This window comes from Pagrus pagrus (assembly GCF_965226575.1).
Source record: "Pagrus pagrus genome assembly, chromosome: 2".
NCBI lineage: Eukaryota > Metazoa > Chordata > Actinopteri > Spariformes > Sparidae > Pagrus > Pagrus pagrus.
In genome coordinates, this window is record NC_140186.1 from 25,300,826 (window position 1) to 25,318,650 (window position 17,825).

General features: G+C 41.5%; 2 protein-coding genes across 3 annotated transcripts; one reads left to right on the forward strand and one right to left on the reverse strand.

Annotated features, from left to right (window-relative positions):
* Positions 1-1,133: 1,133 nt before the first annotated feature.
* Positions 1,134-9,578, forward strand: cant1b (calcium activated nucleotidase 1b). Its single transcript, XM_084374507.1, has 5 exons — positions 1,134-1,222; positions 5,091-5,687; positions 5,771-5,911; positions 6,188-6,391; positions 6,795-9,578. Exons 2-5 carry the CDS (start codon positions 5,150-5,152, stop codon positions 7,163-7,165), a joined length of 1,254 nt encoding a protein of 417 aa, XP_084230633.1. The 5' UTR covers positions 1,134-1,222; positions 5,091-5,149; the 3' UTR covers positions 7,166-9,578.
* Positions 9,579-9,651: 73 nt separating this feature from the next.
* Positions 9,652-17,497, reverse strand: ogal (O-GlcNAcase like). Of its 2 annotated transcripts, XM_084374487.1 has the most exons (17): positions 17,154-17,497; positions 16,885-16,936; positions 16,502-16,599; positions 14,712-14,842; positions 14,295-14,466; positions 14,092-14,190; positions 13,847-13,986; positions 13,612-13,756; positions 12,632-12,730; positions 12,275-12,519; positions 11,999-12,173; positions 11,460-11,545; positions 11,262-11,354; positions 11,088-11,176; positions 10,890-11,010; positions 10,669-10,798; positions 9,652-10,045 (listed from the first exon to the last, which is right to left on the reverse strand). In XM_084374487.1, the coding sequence occupies exons 1-17, from the start codon at positions 17,227-17,229 to the stop codon at positions 9,909-9,911; spliced, it is 2,088 nt and encodes a 695-aa protein (XP_084230613.1). In that variant the 5' UTR covers positions 17,230-17,497; the 3' UTR covers positions 9,652-9,908. The 2 variants fall into 2 exon arrangements, with proteins under 2 accessions (XP_084230613.1, XP_084230614.1); XM_084374488.1 differs by lacking the exon at positions 16,502-16,599.
* Between the last annotated feature and the right edge of the window lie 328 nt (positions 17,498-17,825).

Genomic DNA, 17,825 nt, shown 5'->3' on the forward strand with positions numbered 1-17,825 from the left:
ACTTTAATTTATAGTAATTTCACTGTAAACAAGTAATGAAATGCTTTATAAACCATGTAGTAACCAGTTGTTTAAGACATCAGCTACATTTACAAAGTAATATAAGCAACAGTTGTAACTACAATAAATAATTGTTTAATACATGTTTTATAAAGAATTCCATCGTTTGTTTACAGCTAACTAAAGTTAAGTTAACTATAAGTTTACTGTTTAATAAAGGTACAATATGTAAGATTTGGCTCCCTGGTGAATTCTTACTCAGAAGAGAACTGCTGCTAACAGTAGCTACCGTTTGCTAGTTGGCTCAGGTAGACATGGAGCCAGCGGTCAGGACTGGGAGCTTGGGGCACCGGGGGTGATCTTGGTATTTACACTGCTAGCACAGGAGCTTTGGACTGAGATGGGCCGGTGCTAGCTGGTTAGCATGCTAACTCAAGTAGATATCTCTGCAACACAATACATACACGTCACAATGTCAAAACTGCTATTTATTCACATTCTGTAAATATAATAATATAATTTTAGTTCATTTCTGTTGTTGTTTTCAACTAAAATTCTCACATGTGTTATAAAATGTCTCAGTTTTATAGTAATTTGATTAACAGAAAATTTATCAAGTGAATTTGTACCATTAAAGTACACTATTAAGTCAAGACAGCGCCTGCATCTCTGGTCTTATAGCCTTAGGGTCAAAGTAATTTATTTTTAAATATAAGAGTGCTGGTTGGTTTCTGTGTCTGGGCAAATAATAAAGTTGCCGTGTACACTCATTTGCCAGTTTATTATGTACCTACATGCAGCTAAAACTAATACAGAGGGTTATAAAAGGTCTGCAAGAAATTCTACCTTTTAAGAAGGTTATGATGTTCACTTTTATATCAAACTTAGAAAAATGTTGATTCAAGTTTAGAGTAACTTTAGAGGATAAAATGAGTCACCCTTAACATTTCTCTCATTTTGAACGTTAAGTACCAGTTTTTCATTTTAAAGACAACATATTTGTATATCTAATGATATATGACATATATGTTTAGACTATTATTATGTCATTTGTAAAACGTTAGTGAAGTTATGTTATGTGAAGGGGGGGAGTTGAGCGTCCACGAGGATCATTTCTGTTGGCTCAGCCTGCAGGCAGGAGGAGCTAGTCGCCGACAAACTGCTAAACAAACAGTCCATCAGATATGGCCAACCAGGCGGACATGAAGACCATCTGTACCAGGTAAAGCACACGGCTTCAAAAGTCACGAAATGATGACCAGGTGAACTGTTGACTCTACCCGCTTAGTGCCCAGGGACTAAGCTTGTTAGTAATAGCAACGTTAGCCCGGCAAAGGTTAAGGCTAGCAAGCTAAACTTGCTAGCTGACATTAGCATTAATGCTAACACATCTAAATGGAACCGGTGTTCTCGTACAAGGAAAGGTTTAACTAAATGACAACACTGTTATCCTTCAAGTAAGTCGACTTGGAAGTCCTTTAACTTTCGTCTGACTGAGGAAGTTGAAAGTTTCGAGGTTTGGACGTTTTGTTCACTTCAGTGGCAGCCAGTCAAAGTTTACAAGTGTTGCCCTGGGTGCTGTTGGTAATGCCTCTTTGCCTTCGTGGCCATCTGTGAACACAGGCAGGTGTGTGTGTGTGTGTCTGTGTGTGTGTGTCAGCTGTAGCATGAAGTACAGCAGTTATCTAAGGAGACATTTTCACTCAAGACGTAACGGTATCAGTCTTGAGGTAAGTGATTACTAAACTCTGCATACACATCAAATAGTATCTTGGTACCAATTACAAACATATGCTTATCAAATATATCCAAGATACAATACAAAATACTGGTATGAGAACATGTATTTTATTAAAATACGAGTCAGTTGTAATTTATAAAGTGCAAAAAGACATTATATAATGCAAACTGATATGAATACATTTTAGCCCATTAGTAGCCTCAATATGCGTTGAATAGCGACTGTCTATTAAAGATATGCTGAGAATTTGCTTCCCTATCTAGACATTTTCACTGGATGATAAATAGTAAAAGTAGGAAATCTCTCAATTTCTGTTGACCGACTAATCTTTTGAGACTTAGTGCTAGAGTTAAGAAGTAATACAAATTTGAGCAAACACACACAGACTTCTGGAGGCTGATTCTGTCCATGACCTTAATTGACACACTGAGCATGAGATTTGATGGAGATGGAGATGTATGAAAGCCATCCAGGGGATTAAGGTTTATATATTGTGTATTAACACTCAAAGACACTTTAAGAAAACGCTCAGTGCTCACTGTACGTGCAACCATTGCTTTTAAAACTGGTTTCAAAAATTGTTCAAGATTAAATGTGCTCACCACCGGGCCTTAATCTTTCTTAGTCATGCTTATCAAAACTCAGACATGCCACACTTTTGCAGTTTTGTTGAGCAGTCCCAACCTGTTCCTCCTGATTGCCAGAATGTCTATTAGTTTTAACATAGTCTGGCTTCTTTCTTGGCTCCGTGACAAGAAGTAGAAACTTGAGATAGTGTAATGGAGGAAAAAGGAGGAGACTTGTTACGGTGAGATAGAGATCAGCCATTCATGTGGGACAGACCGGGGCTGAAGGGACATGGAGTTTATTATGTGATGCGTGCGAAGGAGAACAACATGATGGTTACAGCGTGTTCAGGAGAGAAGAGGCGACGGAAGGGTGAATAATTGAATTCTTGACACAGCGAGGCTGTGTTTGGCTCTGTGCTGTAGAGGGATGGGAAAGAGGAGCCATGCATGTAATTTTGACAATAAGGGCATTATTTGTTGGCCAAGAGTTTGCCAATTTAGTGTGTATGTGTGGTAAAGAGCATGTTAGTTGAGGAGTGTGAACTTGTTTAGAGAGCAGCTAAAGAGGCAAAGAGTTAGTAATGCTTTGCAACTCTATGTGATGTAAGATTATGTGGTGTACTTGCGTAATAACAAATAGCCTCTAGGCAAATTTTTCTACTGTTTTGAACTGCTCTGTGGTTACACCTTTTTGCATATTGAGCATAGTTTCCTGAGGCTGATCCTGCAGAGACAAACACTTTGTTGACGCGGTTGTGTGTTTTGGGTTGCTAAATGGTGATAATTTATTTTCTTTACCTTAAGTGGTTTGCTACCTCAGTCCCACCCAGATGTTAATTCAGCTTAAGATCTCATTTATTTTGAAGCTGTCATTGCCATAGTCATGGATTCATGGATCTAATAAGGGAAATCTGGATATAGTGTTGGAGGTGGAGCCCCGTTCATTCCTATGAAAGCTGCTGATTGGTGTATGAGGCCAAAGAAGTGAAAACGTCCTGGGTGTTAAATTACCCAGATCTTTCCAGAGCTTTTGTGGCCCATAGAGCATGCATGATAGACTTCTGCAGGTGTACATAGGCCATACCCACTTTTTTGCATTGATCCCTTTAATGTGGTTATCAAACAGATGTGTAAATATGTGTAATGGAGGCAGGATCATTTACACTTTATAAATAAACTTAACTGTCTAAAGGGACATCAGTGCACTAAACGGTAAGCCTCGTTGGGGATTTAATAATTGATATAAGCACCTTTTTCTCCATTATAATCTAAAAAAAAAAAAAATGTCATTTGGCTCATATCAGACAACATATACCCTGATAGCAATATATTGGGCAATATCCAGAAAAGATTATCTCCATAAAATACAGTGCTGTAAAAGGGAGAAACCACATTATACTGTTCAGCGCAGTATTGATGAGGGAGCTCAACCTGTGACTGTGCTGAAGCTAATTTACTATACCTGTCTGTCTGTTGCCACTTACAACAGAAAAGTCAAGGGTCACCATGGCCCTTGTACTCACAAACACGTGTCGTATTTCTGCAGGCAGGGTGTCTGTTGGCATATTTTACCAGCTCTGTACCTGTTTGAATGAAAAGTACATAATGGCTCAATTTAACCAGCTCTACTGATCCAAGGAAAATACAGTTGAGTTCTTAGCACAGCCATGTGAGTTCAGTCCAGGGTCTTCTGCCCATTGTCAGCCCATTTTTACATTTGGACATTTGGTGAAATTGCAGCTATTAAACTGGCTTCGAGCTTTAGATGAGTTGTTCATTACATTTACTCACAGGAGCGCACTAACAGGAGAAGACTACAACGGGCATGAGAAATGTCAAACTGCTGCTCCACAACAGAATTATAGGAACAAATTACATGCTCATCAGAATTACCTCCAAACAATTCTCACATGAACTTGTGAACCTGTAATGGTGATGATATGAATAATAATTATTAGTAATTATAATAAAAACAACAATAATAATGATAATAATTATTAACTTATTGTCTTCTCATGCTCATACATGCGTAACACAACAGATCTCTTCTAACATACTAATTTTATTCACAATAAATGCACAGTAACTACCATTATAATAATGATTATCTCATCCTTGTTTGTTTTGTTGTTTTGTACCTTGTCATGTTCAATATGTCACCTTTACTACTGTAATGTATTTGTTGTAAAGACATTAGTGGAGGTGGTCTTTCTTTCATGTAGGATTGCCCCCTCTGCTTTGTGGGAAACTCTGAATCAAGTGAAAACATGAGGATTACTTAATGAAACTTGAGTTGGATGTTTAGTGATTCAGTTTAAGTCTTCAGAGAAATATTTCTGGGGCTCAGGAGGACAAAATCATTGAACAGAGCAAGATTGATAATATTCTTGACGTCATGAGGAAGTTGGATGCTCGAGCTACCTACTCAGCATGCATGTTGGAGGTTTTGCCTGAACAGCACAACAAAGCTCTGTTGTGACCAAACAACAATGGAAACAACAGCCTTTTTTTCCCAACGAGTTGTCCTCCTCCCCCTGTGCTCATTCTTTCATCCTCCCCAACTATTGTGTTCAGTGTTTATTATTCAAACTTTCTTCAGATTCCTGATGAAAAAAACACAAAGCACTTGCAAATGCCGATTTGATCCCCGTCATCTGAAAACAATTACAGGGCTTCTTGTCTTACAGTTTACACAATTGCACTTTCCTATTTTGTCAGTTTTGTCATGCCACATCCTCCACCATGCCTCTGTTCTGATGTGTCTTTGTGCTCAATCCCAGGCTGTAGTGGTCATCACCCCCAGTCCAGGCCTGACAGTGAGGATGAAGACGATACTCCAATGACCTCCTTTGGTGTTGCTGTCCGAGGCCTCCCCCTGGCCTTTGCGTCCATGACACAAGCCACCACCTCAGACTCTCGCTTCCACCCTAAATGGCGGGCGATCACTGTGGCGACCCTTCTGGCTTTAGTCCTCATGCTATACCTGCACCGGACTGTAGGGGACGGAGGCTCTGCTGCCAAAGCCTACTACAGAAACCGGGCTCACAGTTTGCACATGCACAGTGAGGATCAGAATGACATCTTCAGGGACACTAACAGACAATCAGCAGGAACCCTCTCCCGCCACCAGAAAAGGGAAAAACCTTACAATGACACATATCCGTTAAGTCCGCCAGAGAGGACAAAGCAGGGAATACGCTACCGCATTGGCGTCATCGCAGACTTGGACACAGCGTCGCGCAGCTCAAAGGATCAGACGTGGTTCAGCTACATGAAAAGAGGCTACCTGACTGTTTCAGATAGCGGAGACAGACTGGAGGTGGAGTGGGATGCTGAGACGGTCACCCTGGAGAGTCATCTAGCTGAAAAGGGACGAGGTAAAGATTATTCTGTACCTGTGTTTGTGTTGTCACATCCGTAGTGTGTCAGTTCACTCAATGTTTGACTGACTGTGCTGCAGGTATGGAGCTGTCTGAGCTGGTGGTGTTCAACGGTCACCTGTACAGTGTGGACGACCGAACTGGTGTGGTGTACAGGATTGAGGGCAAGCAGGCTGTTCCCTGGGTCATATTACCTGATGGTGATGGCTCGGTCTCCAAAGGTCAGTCTCTAATTAATGTATTATTTCTGTCTGATGCACACATGTAAGTCCACTTGAGAGAAAATTCTCAAACAGCTTTGTAATTCTGATATGCACTAATACAAAACAAAGAGATGTATTAAAAAAAACTTCCAGTGGAGTCTCGATACATGTTCTGCACCATAGTTGGAATATCGGTTGAAAACATTTGGCGACAGAAAAGCAACAAAAACTTTAGAAAAGGTTGGTGGTCGTTGTCAGAGCCATCTCACAATTCAGTCTTTGTTTTGTGCGAAGGATTCAAGGCAGAGTGGCTGGCAGTGAAGGATGAGCACCTGTATGTTGGCGGCCTGGGGAAGGAGTGGACCACGACCTCTGGCGAAGTCGTCAACAACCACCCAGAGTGGGTAAAAGTTGTTGGCTACCATGGCGACGTGGAGCATGAGAACTGGGTGCCATACTACAATGCCCTGCGGAGCGCTACAGGGATCCAACCACCAGGTACTGACCTGTTTTGTTTTTTTGGTTTCTTCTTTACATTCCTGTCAACATATAACGATGCTTGAATCATAGAATATCTTATTATTGGCATCAAGGAGGTAATTTGTGGTTCAGTGTCAGGCGTTCTTAAATACCTAAGTAAATAAATAAAACCCTGAAGTGAATTTCCTGCATTGTGATTGCACTCACATTAGTTAAAATCACATTTAGTTTCTTGGAAGACAATGTTGTCTTTGCACATTAACTGCTGGACAGTCAGGACACTGATGAAACATGTAATAGCAGGGAGAGAAAATAGCATTTTGAATAGTAGAAAGTACACCCAAGATTGGCACTCACATTTACGTACCAACTGCATATTTTCTTTCCTTTGTAGTCATTTTCTTTCCGCTCCCTTCTACAGGCTACCTTATCCATGAATCAGCAGCGTGGAGCGAGCGTCTCCAGCACTGGTTCTTCCTCCCTCGCCGTGCCAGTCACGAGCACTACGACGAGACTGCAGACGAGCGGCGCGCCACCAACCTCCTCCTGTCCTGCCCTGCAGATTTCAGCTACATATCGGTGCGGCACGTCGGGCCGCTCAACCCGACCCATGGCTTCTCCTCGTTTAAATTTGTTCCAGACACGGACGATCAGATCATTCTGGCTCTGAAATCCGAGGAGGATGCCGGCAGGATCGCCACCTACATCATTGCGTTCACGCTAGATGGTCGGGTGCTGATGCCTGAGACAAAGATAGGGGATGTGAAGTATGAAGGGCTGGAGTTTATCTGACGAGGACAGGGCGGAGGGTACACACATTCCTGAACACAAAATCTGCAGGGGTTCTCCATGGTTACAGGCATGTCCAAACTATTCCACAAAGGGCCGTGTGGCTGCAGGTTTTTGTTCCAACCACCCAAGAGCACACACTTTGACCAATCAGCTGTCTGAAGACTGAGATCAGCTGATTACACGAGTCAGGTCTGGTGTGCTGCTGCTTGGTTGGAAAGAAAACCTGCAGCCACATGGCCCTTTGTGGAATAGTTTGGACATGCCTGATTAGATTAAAGGAGCATCTCACTACTACTCACTCCTATGTTGATGGAAAGTCAGGTAAAGTTTGTAGTCTAAACATTTGTGGAGCTTCACAGCAAAACAACATTGCAGCATTCTCCTTAACAACTTTCAACTACAAGCTCAGAGATTCCAAGTTGATTTGAAAAACATGTTATTCACACTCATTTTTTTTAAAGACGAAATCTTCACTGTAGCTGCCAAGGTAAAAGTTTTAGCGTGCAGCCCGTCTGAAGTGTGTCCACAAGCTCAACCCTGTGATGAGGGTGTAAATAGCTTTTCACATCAATTTGGGTTCTGTGAGAGTACGACTACGTTGGACGAGCTGTATGGAGCCATTTTATTTTGTCCCCATCCACTTCAGTTTTGCTGTGATGCGCCAGAAATGGTTTCCACAAAACCTTGTCCATCTGTATGGGGATGAGTAGAAAATTCAAATTTTTGGGTGAACTGTTGCTTTAAGAAGTGGACTGGAACACTGTTCTGAGTGCTAAGAGTTACATTCCGCTTTCAGTCTTTCTGTGCAATAAGTATGACCCAAAGTTATATATTTCAGAACTATTGTGTGTGATAGCTGAAGAGGAGGAGAGGGTAAAAGGGTAGGAGAATGCCGCACCACCACCACCAAGGGAGGACGATTACCAACGATTGACCAGCTCAGCATGTGTGCGACTGGTTTGGGCAGCTAGTCTGTGACCAGCTCTACACACCAGTCGCACAGAAGTTGTCACTACTCAGTCAACAACCTATACAAAGATTTTTAATATTTTAGGCTGTGTTGACACTAAATGAGGCATTGCAGATAGAGATCGATCAGCCAGGGACCAGAATCAGCTGGTTTTTGGGGACTGCCACCGCAGACAGAAAGAAAGACACTAAATATTTGGTGTTATTTACCCAGAATATGTGCAATTTCAGGTCAGTGTAAGAATCTTTACTGCGTTTTGCCGTCATTTACAATCGCACTTTCTAATGCCTTTCTGGTCTCCTCTGCTGCCTGTGTTTCACTGTGGGAGCGAAGTCCAGACAGACACAGAGACGGGGACGTAACTGAAGTTGACGACAGGATGTGTTGGGATCTGTTCCACCTTTTTTCTTTTGGGACAGGAAAACATTTTATCTGGGGGTTATTAATACGGCATTATCCTTTAGGTTAAGGATCTGTTGTCCAAACCAGAGCAGCACATTTTTTTTATCTACTCATTGTAATTGCAGCACATTACAGACTTTTTTTTTTTTTTTACCAGATATACCAGTATACAATACATAAATGCTTACAAGAAGGAGCTAAAATTCACTTTGACATTTAAGTAACAGGCCATTTAGGCCTGCTGTGAGGCCAGCTTACAGTTTATTTTTTATTATTTTTTTTAATAGTGTTTTATAACAAATATACAAGTGAATTTTCCTTTGAAAAAGGAAAAGATGTTTGTGTGTGATGTTAATTATAGTTCGTAGAAAGAAAGAAAACTCTGGATTGGACAAAATCTGAATTGGCAGGTCAGACTTCAGCTGAATTGGCCAAAGAAAATTACAATCAGTGCATCTCTAGTTGCAGTAATTAGTGCTGCACTCATTACATGCATTACCCACATTTAAGTTAATGGGTCGACTTGTGTTTTCGCAGCAATGCCTGATCTAGTGTGAATACGTCCTATAAGTTTTAACTATTTCCTGTCAGTGCTGATACTTTGATCTAAACCTTGAGTTAAACGTCATGGTTTGATTACACACTACTGATATCCCAGAGCAGTCTGGGTAAAAACACTTTAACATTTATCAGTCTATCAAACACCAGGTAATGTGGATCTCCTCTCCTGCAGCCAAACTCTGCTGGTCAGACACTCAGGGGAACAAACAGGATATAACATTATTAAAAAAATGAATGTCCTTAAGGTACTTGAAATATTAAACGTACTCATGGCTTTGTGTTGTATCTGACCGTGACACACTGAAGTTATTGGATTAAGGTCCAGTTCAAATGTTGGTTAACATGCTAAGAAACTGAATATTATTCACTTCTCAGAGAACAAGTGAAACACCAGCTGTTTTATTTAAAGATTAATGGTTCATATACTTATTTTGTATCCTCTCAAAGTACAAATAATTAAAATATCTACTCTTGTTTGAATATTTTGTTCCATGTCTTGTTTTTAATGTGTCTGATGTACGCAACAAATCAGAAACTTCAGCTTCTACACATATCTTGTCAACATTTTATTGTGCAATTTTATCTAAAAAATAATTACTATACATTTTACAAATTTCATGTCTGCAAAGTCAGTAGCATTACATTACACTTATCATCACGCAATACTTTGTTCCACGAATTTCATTAAGCATTTGGTGGTCATGACTGCTAAATTACACAAATGATGAGATTAACTGATTAAAAATGACAACAGTTGTATCGCAGTATCCCAAAACATCTCAAACCTGAGGAGATTGTGATTGATCTTGTTCACAGGCTTGTTCCCATGGCAACGATGTCTTGAGGTAGACCGGCCATTTTAATGGGTTTGAAGTAGCCGAGTTTGGTGTAAAAGTCGAGCATCCTGCGATCGCTCTGCCTCAGCTCGCAAAAAGCTCCCCTGGAACCTGGAAAGTTATGGGAAAGGAAATCAGGATGGCGCTTGAGACGTAATCTTTAAACTCTAAAATCTGGGAGAATGTTGAGGATTTTGTTTTAAAAATGGAGCTGATCAAAACTTATCCATGATTTGATGCTGAGAAAGCCCGTCTTTACTTGGAATAACAATTTGACTTTGACATTCTTCTGAGTCCTCAAACTTTCTGATTATTCTGGGTTTCCATGACAATAGAGATTTTCAATGTGGCCTCAAACTTATGGACCCTACTGATGGTGCTGGCCAGCACACAAGTGATGTAACTTAGACTTAGACTTCTTTATTTGTCATTCAAATTGCACCTTACAGTGCAGATCAGAACGAAACGTCGTTGCAGTTGGCTCAGTATGCACAGGATAAAAAACAAACAAACAGCAGCATGTATTTACATAAAATAAAATATATAAATAAAAAGTGTACACATAAATACTATATAAAATAAAATGTAAAATATAAAACATGACAATGACTCAGCAGCTCCTCCTTGTGGAGAACCTCCAGCCTGTTCAACCTCAATTTGTGAATTAGCTGCACTCCAGTTCCTCAAGGCCCATCGAGGAATTATCAAAGGCACTGTGCCAAGTCATGACCTACCGCTGCTCCTGATGGAGGACAATAGCCGACCGATCATACGATTTGCTGGAGAGGAATCCATGACCCTAGGCAGCACTTGTATGGTAACCAGGGAAGGGAAGTCCTTCAACACTGAATCACTTACTGCTCTCTAGAGGAAGTAAAAGGAAATACCAATAGTAATATTGCACTTTATCTTCATCGTCAGTTCTGGAGAGAGATTAGATGTTTCGTTTGATCACCTGAATCTTGGCTGCGGCTGGTTTGGCATTGGTGAGAGCCAGAGCGTATCCACATACCCCAATCTCATCCTCCAGGATGAGAGCACACTGAGGTGATGGGGAGATTTCACCTTCTGACAGGCTGCAGTGGAGCAGAGGGAATGTTAACTTCGAGTAAAACGAGCACAAATACTCCAGAGAGAAATATGACTGCCTTACACGTCACAGACAAGTGGAGGCTGCGCCATCATTGGGACTTTGCCCCCTCCTGCACTCTGCATCTCCCTGAAAACCCTTTGCACCTCCATCTAGGACAGAAAACAATACTTTATGAAATCACTGCCTAATTTTAACCAAAATGTAAAATGGCATCTGAGGATCTGCCATCGTAACCTTGTCCTCGGGGCAGTACGGCCGTATGCTGTAAACCTCCGTCATGGGAGGATGTCTGAACAGGTCCCTGTTGCCATGGCAAGGCAGCATCCTCTGCAAGTTATTGATGAGAATACATTATATAAAAGAAGATATTAACAACATAAAAGGACACTTGGAAAGTTTCACAAACAGAATGTGCCTGTCCTTGGAAGTTACCTGAAACTCTCCAGAGAGGCCTCCTCTGAAACCCCAGGGTTCAGGATCATTGTTCATGACCTGGGCTGAGGGTGGACACTGCCCTCCTGTTGACATCAAATGAAACATAACATCTGAAGTTTTAGTTTTATGGATTCAAATGTGTCTTTAATGTGGTCAAAGACAAGCAAAATAATAAGCTGGACACAGCAGAGGCCCTGCTCTCTGGGAAATCTGCATGACTAATGACTCAGTTATGTCTGGCAGACACACTGGACCTGGCGACGCTTGTTAGCATATCCATCATCTTCTTAATATCAATTAACACTCATGTTGGGTATCATCTGCATCATGACATGTAGTTAAACTACAAACAAATATCAATTGCTGAGCGATGAAAATAAACAGCAGACTCCTGGTGTGATTGGTTTCAACAAGAAGCATGTCGTGTCAGAGATTTGATATTTTAACATGCGTACAGCAGCTTTCCCCCCACACTGCATCCCTTACACACCAAGCTGTGCAGTTTGATCATCATTCCAAGATTCAGAGTTTCTCACTTAGTGTTTTGATGTAGGCTCGAGCCAGACCGACCCCGCTCTTGATGTCACAGATGTAGTTGTAGAGGTCATACAGGATGCTGCGGTTCGGGGCGTTTGACAGACGGTTGAACATCTGCACCACCGCCTCGCACATGTCATCAAACTGCTGCGCTCTTGAGCACCACTCTGCTGTCTGAATAATAAATGAAATAAAAAAAAACAAGTTTAAGAAAATGCAAATGTAACGGATGAAAAACATCAAACAACAACGTCGTCTGCTTTTTGAAACGCTACCATGTCCGTCTCTGCAATGGCGGCCGGTCCGTGATTCTTGAGCCAGTCCAGCTCCTGCAGCATGGTCCTGGCTGTCGGCCCGTGTTCGTACGGCAGGTAGAAGAGGTCCGACAGCAGCTTCAGGTCGTTCAGGGTCAGGGGCTCGGCTGTGTACAGCGGGTTCTCGTCAGGGCTAGGAACATAGGAGCTCTCTCCCATGTCTGTCTGCATTGGCTCCTCCTCCGACGACTCCTTCTTGAGACGAGCTGACAAGGGCCACGAAGGATGAGGAGAGTGATGACACACTTTGTTTTCACCCTGCCTTTTGACATCATTTAACTGTTTGCTAATTAATGTAAAATGATCTGGACTTTGTACCTCCAGGTTGGTCGGCACTCATAAACTCCTGCAGCCAGTCAGTGAGGGCCAGGGTCAGGGCTTTGTGTGGACTGTAGCAGGGGTCCTGCTCCTCATCGCCTGGTGATGAAGGTCAAAGACACTGAGACAATGCACCGACTCCACAATTCAATTCTGTGCAACTCCTATCATGTTTCTACGTAAATGTGTTTTAATTTGCAATGTTTTGAATATGTTGTGTGCTGCCAATTTGCACGTGAAAAGGTAGAAAACAAAGTATTTTCTATTCTATTCTCCTCTTTTTATATTTCAGACTCCATGTGCAATGAACAGGCAAGCATTTTAAAATGCTACCCAGAGTTAGAAAACTGCGTTCAATGTAAATGCATTACATCCTCAGTGAAGCACAGGAACAAGCCCTTTAACATTTTCATTTTTAGCTTCATAATCCTGTGTTTTGTTTTGTTCATTGATGCATTTAAGTGCATCTTATCTAAGAGTCAATATTATGATTTGGAAAAAAAATCCATGCCAGTAGGACAGAGCCATGCTCCTCCCCCACAATCATTATATCAATCATTCATAGTATTTGTAATGATTATAATGATTAACAAATAAAAGTGATCAGGCTTTCACTGTCCTCCAGCTTTGGGACTCCCCACCTGGGGATCTCAGGCTGGCAAACTCGGTATCCTCCTTTAATCTCCTCTTAAAACACACATTTATCAAATTGCTTTTGAACTTTTTATCTTGTTCATATTGTAAGTTTTAGGTTTCTTTTTTCATTATTACATGTTTTTTTTTCTGTAAAACACATTGTAGCTTTGTTTTTGAAAGGTGCCGTATTAATAAAGTTATTTTAGTTGTTATTATTATAAATAATTAAAAGGGGCCCTATTTTTTTGTTTTGGAGAAAAGATTCAAACTAGTATTTACAATATCAATGAGGTAATAATACAAACTCAAACTGATTAAACAAGCTGTTTAAACTAGACTCTCACCCATTTCCACATCCCTCTGTCCTCCATCAGGGAATGCTTTGCACCATGTAGCCAGAGTGTGGATGGCCACAAAGTTTGGGTAGAACTCACAGTTGGGGTTGGTGAGCACTCCTCTCAGTTTAGGAATCAGCTCAGTGGGACGATCCTGATAAGAAGAGATAACGTTCATGAGTTCAGGATACAGATCCTGGAGCATAAACAGACTTTTAAAGTCACTATAATACAGGCTTTTTACTTTGTAGGGTCCGAGGAAAAGCCTTTGGGGGTCATAGTCGTTGGCGTGGATATTGTCCCAGATGACTGGTGCCCTCTTCAGGACCGAGGACACCTCTTCAATGGACTCAACTGAGATTTTATGGGACACCACTTTGGGACCTAATAACACAAATTAGATAGAAAGAGAGAAAAAAAATGTTACAAAATGTGATTTTAAACACATGAAGACACGTTAGGTGAGATTCAGGTTCAGTGCAGCCTCACCTGTCCACAGTATGTCTATCCCAGGCAGCAGCTTCTCCCCCACAGTGTGCAGGTAAGAGGACTGGGACACAGTGGGAGTGCAGAATGAGGCACAATAATCTGGACGGAACAAGCAGACAGGCTGTGTTCAATCGGACGAAAACATAAAACATTTTACAGGATCAACTTTTTCTTTTTAGTTTTAGGCGACCCCGCTGCCTGACCTGTGGGACAGAAGAGGAAGGTCTCGGGTTCTCCCAGGTGCTGGTACACTGCATTAGTGATGGCCACCTGAGCGTGGGCGAAGGTGCTGAAGGCCTGTTTATCAGCGGGACACATCTCGGTCTCGATGTCATCGAACAGTAAGGAGAAGGACCTGCAACCAAAGTCCTTCACCTGAGGGACAAAGAGGAGGACCTCAGATCATTTTGTACATTTGGTTTTGGATAATAATGCAAACAGCTTGAAACTATACACAATGCAACAGGCTCAGATACATATCAGCAGTGTCAGCACCATCTGCTGCCCTTTGACCTACCTACAGCTCATCAAATGGAGACAAAACAAACGCTCAGAGAGCCATAAAGTTATTGTCATTATCTCTTGTGCTCCACCCTTCACCTCTGCATACAAAGTCCTACCTGATCCAGCTTCCTCTTCAGGGCAGCGACCTCTTTGGGGTTGGAAAAAGTAACGTCCAGGCCGGGAGAGATTGCATAGATGAACTCGACATCGTGCTGTTTGGCTGCTGATATCAGGGCGATGAGTTGTACTAGGAAGAGAAAAGAGATGTTATAATGAAAAGAAACCCAGTCACAGATATAGCTTCAATAAAGGGGAAGTAAATGATGATAGGCATGAGCGATATTAAACAATTAACGGCTCTCAAACAAATTGAATACCAAATGCCAAGCTTCTCATGTGGCGTCACAATAAATTCACATCAGCTGTTTTATTCTCACCACTGCCAGCATCATAAGGGCTGTAATTCATGCAAATATAATAATACTTCATAGCCCCAAGTCCACTTGGAGTCATCAGAGACATGGTGGTTTAAATACTTCAAACTCCAAATCATCCAGTGTAACGTTACTGATAAGATGCATCCAACCAGAGCAATCAAAGAACATCTCTGTGGAGATAATGATGACTCAGAATGGGACTTTGGTATGACACTGACACTGATATGAGATGAGAAATAAATGATCACATTACTTGTGTTATTACATGTTTTATTACATTTTTTGGGTTCAGTTTGTGAGCGTAGCTTTGCACAGTTGTGACCGAGGATCCTGACGCTAACATTGACTTGAATACAGGTTGAATTAATTTTTTTCTTAATCTTCCAGGTAGATTAGCAACCACAACATGTTTTACATACGTGTGGGTCCCCTGTGATACAATAAAGTATCAAGGATGTTTTCAAATCTAGAGGTCTGAATGGAAAATAGTCTAAATTTATTACATTTATTAACCAAATCATGACAAACAACTATATTTAGCATGTGTAGGAAAAGGGGTTAAAAGACATAATTTGCTGTGGAAATTTTGACTTGACATATTTCTTACCTCCGTCAAGGAGGTTATATTTCACTAGTGTCTGTTTGTGTGTTGGTTTGTCAGCAGGATTACACAAAAACTAACCGACGGATTTCCACCAAGCTTGGATGGAGGATGGGTCTCAGCCCAGAATAAACCCCAATCACTTTGGATGTGGATCTGAAGGGAGGAACAAATCCAAGAATTTTGTCTCACTTTCTTTATTATTACGAGATAGTGTGTTTTTTTTATATTTTTCGTCTATTCCTCAGGAAATAATGCATGGATCATAGTGGTGAAAAATCTGGTAACTATGGGTGAGTACAACTTGATACAGATCCTAACTTTGGTGATCTTAAATTATGGTTAAGCAGTTATGGGTGTTTTAAAATTTAGAGTGATACAGAGCAATCAAGTTTGATATTAGATTAGGCTTGATGGAATTAAAAGGGCTCTGTTGGGCCTCGGCAGAGGTATGCGCTCTACTGAGTGCAATTCTAGTCATGTCAAGTCAATCACGAAAAGGTGGTTTAACATTCATTTGATTAAGAAAACTTGCACTATAGCTATAGCACTATAATAACATTTTAATTGGACTTGTGCTCAGTTGAGCTAATGCTTTAAGTCTTATAAAGGAAATTATAAAATACCCCTACCCCTATGGGATACCCAGACAGACAGCCCATTAATGACAGAAATACTGATCGCAAACATCAACCAATTTAGACGCCGTTCTAATCAGAGAGAAAAAATTATTCCCATTTTGTACATTCAGTATCCTGTTGAGAGCTGTTTGACAGTCCTGTGCATTTTGGTTATTGGTCTCCCGCCAGTTCAAACAGATGAGATTTCCTCCAACCATCGAGGAGGACATGTGACGTTCAAAACCCACCTGCCTCCTCAGCAGAGTACAGGTCCCTCCAGTACATCCTGTGTTTGTAGTCATCCTTGGGCGCGTACAGGTACGTGTTCAAACCCCATTTCTGTTCTCTGTCAAACACCAGCAGTGATCGGTCACATCAAGTATTACATCAGTCGTTGTATGATGAGAAATGAGAGTGAGTGCAGTAGATCAGGCGGTTTTTAAAGTGAAAGTGGGCATCAGGAGACATCTGATCATGGCAAACATCACGTATAGAAAAATATTCCCTGGACCCAAATAGAGGAGTCTATATAATAAACACCAGTGTGAGACAACAGTCAACATTAAGCTCCATTTTTAATTTGCACTCCTGCCCTCCCTCACAGCTGTCAGCTTACTTAAAGGCCACATACCTTTTAAAAAGCTCTGTCCTTTGCTCCATAGTCCACGGCCGCCCATAAAAACCTGCAGCAAGCAAAGGTCAAGTTATGCACCAAATGATGTCACCTTAGCAGAAGTGATCAATACATTATCGATATCCTGACTGTATTTCCACAAAATCTAGCTGAGGTAAATCCACTTATCGTGCAGCCTGGCTGAGTGTTTACAGTAACAGGATCATCACTGTGATGATCTAAGCTCTGCAGGTCCAGTCTGGGGGCCCTGGTCCCAGTCTGCTCACCCTCCACCACTCCGCTGATGAACCGCCTCGTCCCGGTCTGGGTTGGCCCCTTGTTGGCACTGCCCGGTGTCGACATGGTTTACAGTCGGGTTGTCCTCTCTTTTCAGTGTACTAATACTCAGACAGACGCACTGACACAGCGCTAGTGTCACTCATATCTTTGTGCGCCAGCCTTTAATATCCGTCACTTTTATTGCGCCGTCCTCTCACGCCTGCGCAGAACGGTCTGTTTTATGCATTGCGCCACATGACGCTAACATGGCCCGAAGTCTGAAGTTGTAAATACTGTGGTCGGATAAGAAAGGCAGCTCTTGTTTTGTGATGACTGAAGTTCACCTCAGATACAGGCGCACGCTGACTGGACGTGCGTCTGACTACCGGATGAACGTCTTAAAGGGCCAGTGTACCCGTGTCTTAAAGGGACAGTACACCCGAAAACACAAGCACAGAAACAATTACATTTCTGTGACTGAAATGAGTAGTATTGTTTGAGATAATGTAATATGGTGGAATGTAACTAAGTAGCCTACATTTACTCAGGTACTTATTTTCTTGAGCGTTTCCACTTTAAGCTACTTTATACTTCTACTCCACTACATTATGGAGGCAAATATTGTACCTTACTCCTCTACACTTGTTTAATAGCTTCAGCTTTAGCAAATTTAGATTAAT